The sequence below is a fragment of the Etheostoma spectabile genome, chromosome 23 (genome assembly GCF_008692095.1).
Source record: "Etheostoma spectabile isolate EspeVRDwgs_2016 chromosome 23, UIUC_Espe_1.0, whole genome shotgun sequence".
Lineage (NCBI taxonomy): Eukaryota > Metazoa > Chordata > Actinopteri > Perciformes > Percidae > Etheostoma > Etheostoma spectabile.
In genome coordinates this window covers 10991688-10992230 of record NC_045755.1, presented here as the reverse complement: position 1 = coordinate 10992230, position 543 = coordinate 10991688, and the positions used below count along the sequence as shown (strand labels likewise).

Sequence of the window (543 nt, the reverse complement as noted above, 5' to 3'; positions counted from 1 at the left end):
ATGTTCTTCCTTAAAATACAGGGGCATAAGTATACACACCACTATGTTAAATTCCCATAGAGGCAGGCAGATTTTTTTAAAGGCCAGTTATTTTATGGATCCAGGATACTAAGCATCCTGATAAAGTTCCCTTGGCCTTTGTAATTAAACTAACCCCATAGCATCACTTACCCTTCACCATACATTGAGACTGGCATGGTGTTATTTCAGTTAGTCTAATAGCTGGTTTGATTTGCATTGAGAGATAATCTTATGGAAAGTTCCCCATGCCAATCTCTATGCATGGTAAAGAGTATGTGATGATTTTTTAAATTTATTTTTTATTCCAATACATTCATTCACGAAGATAATTGGTGTCCTTAAAAGGTTGGATTTTCCTAATGTTTTTGAATTAAGGCATTAAGATCAATTTCCAAAAGATATTTTATTCCTCTTTTTTAATCAACTTTAGCCTGGGTGTATAAACTTTCTCAAGCCACTGTATATGTTTCTCAGGTGAATTCACCTTCATGTCAGACACCATCCTCTCCACGCTCGCCTCGA

At 35.7% G+C, this 543-nt stretch overlaps 2 protein-coding genes across 2 annotated transcripts in view; one reads left to right on the top strand and one right to left on the bottom strand.

The window, feature by feature from the left end:
- zgc:113263 (uncharacterized) overlaps window positions 1–543 on the bottom strand; it is a 46616-nt gene that overhangs the window by 19783 nt on the left and 26290 nt on the right. The gene's annotated exons all lie outside the window — the stretch shown is intronic.
- LOC116672859 (uncharacterized) overlaps window positions 1–543 on the top strand; it is a gene marked incomplete in the record, with an annotated part of 21702 nt that overhangs the window by 1625 nt on the left and 19534 nt on the right. The window contains 1 exon segment of the mRNA XM_032504826.1: window positions 496–543. Within this exon segment, the coding sequence (XP_032360717.1) occupies window positions 496–543 (48 nt within the window).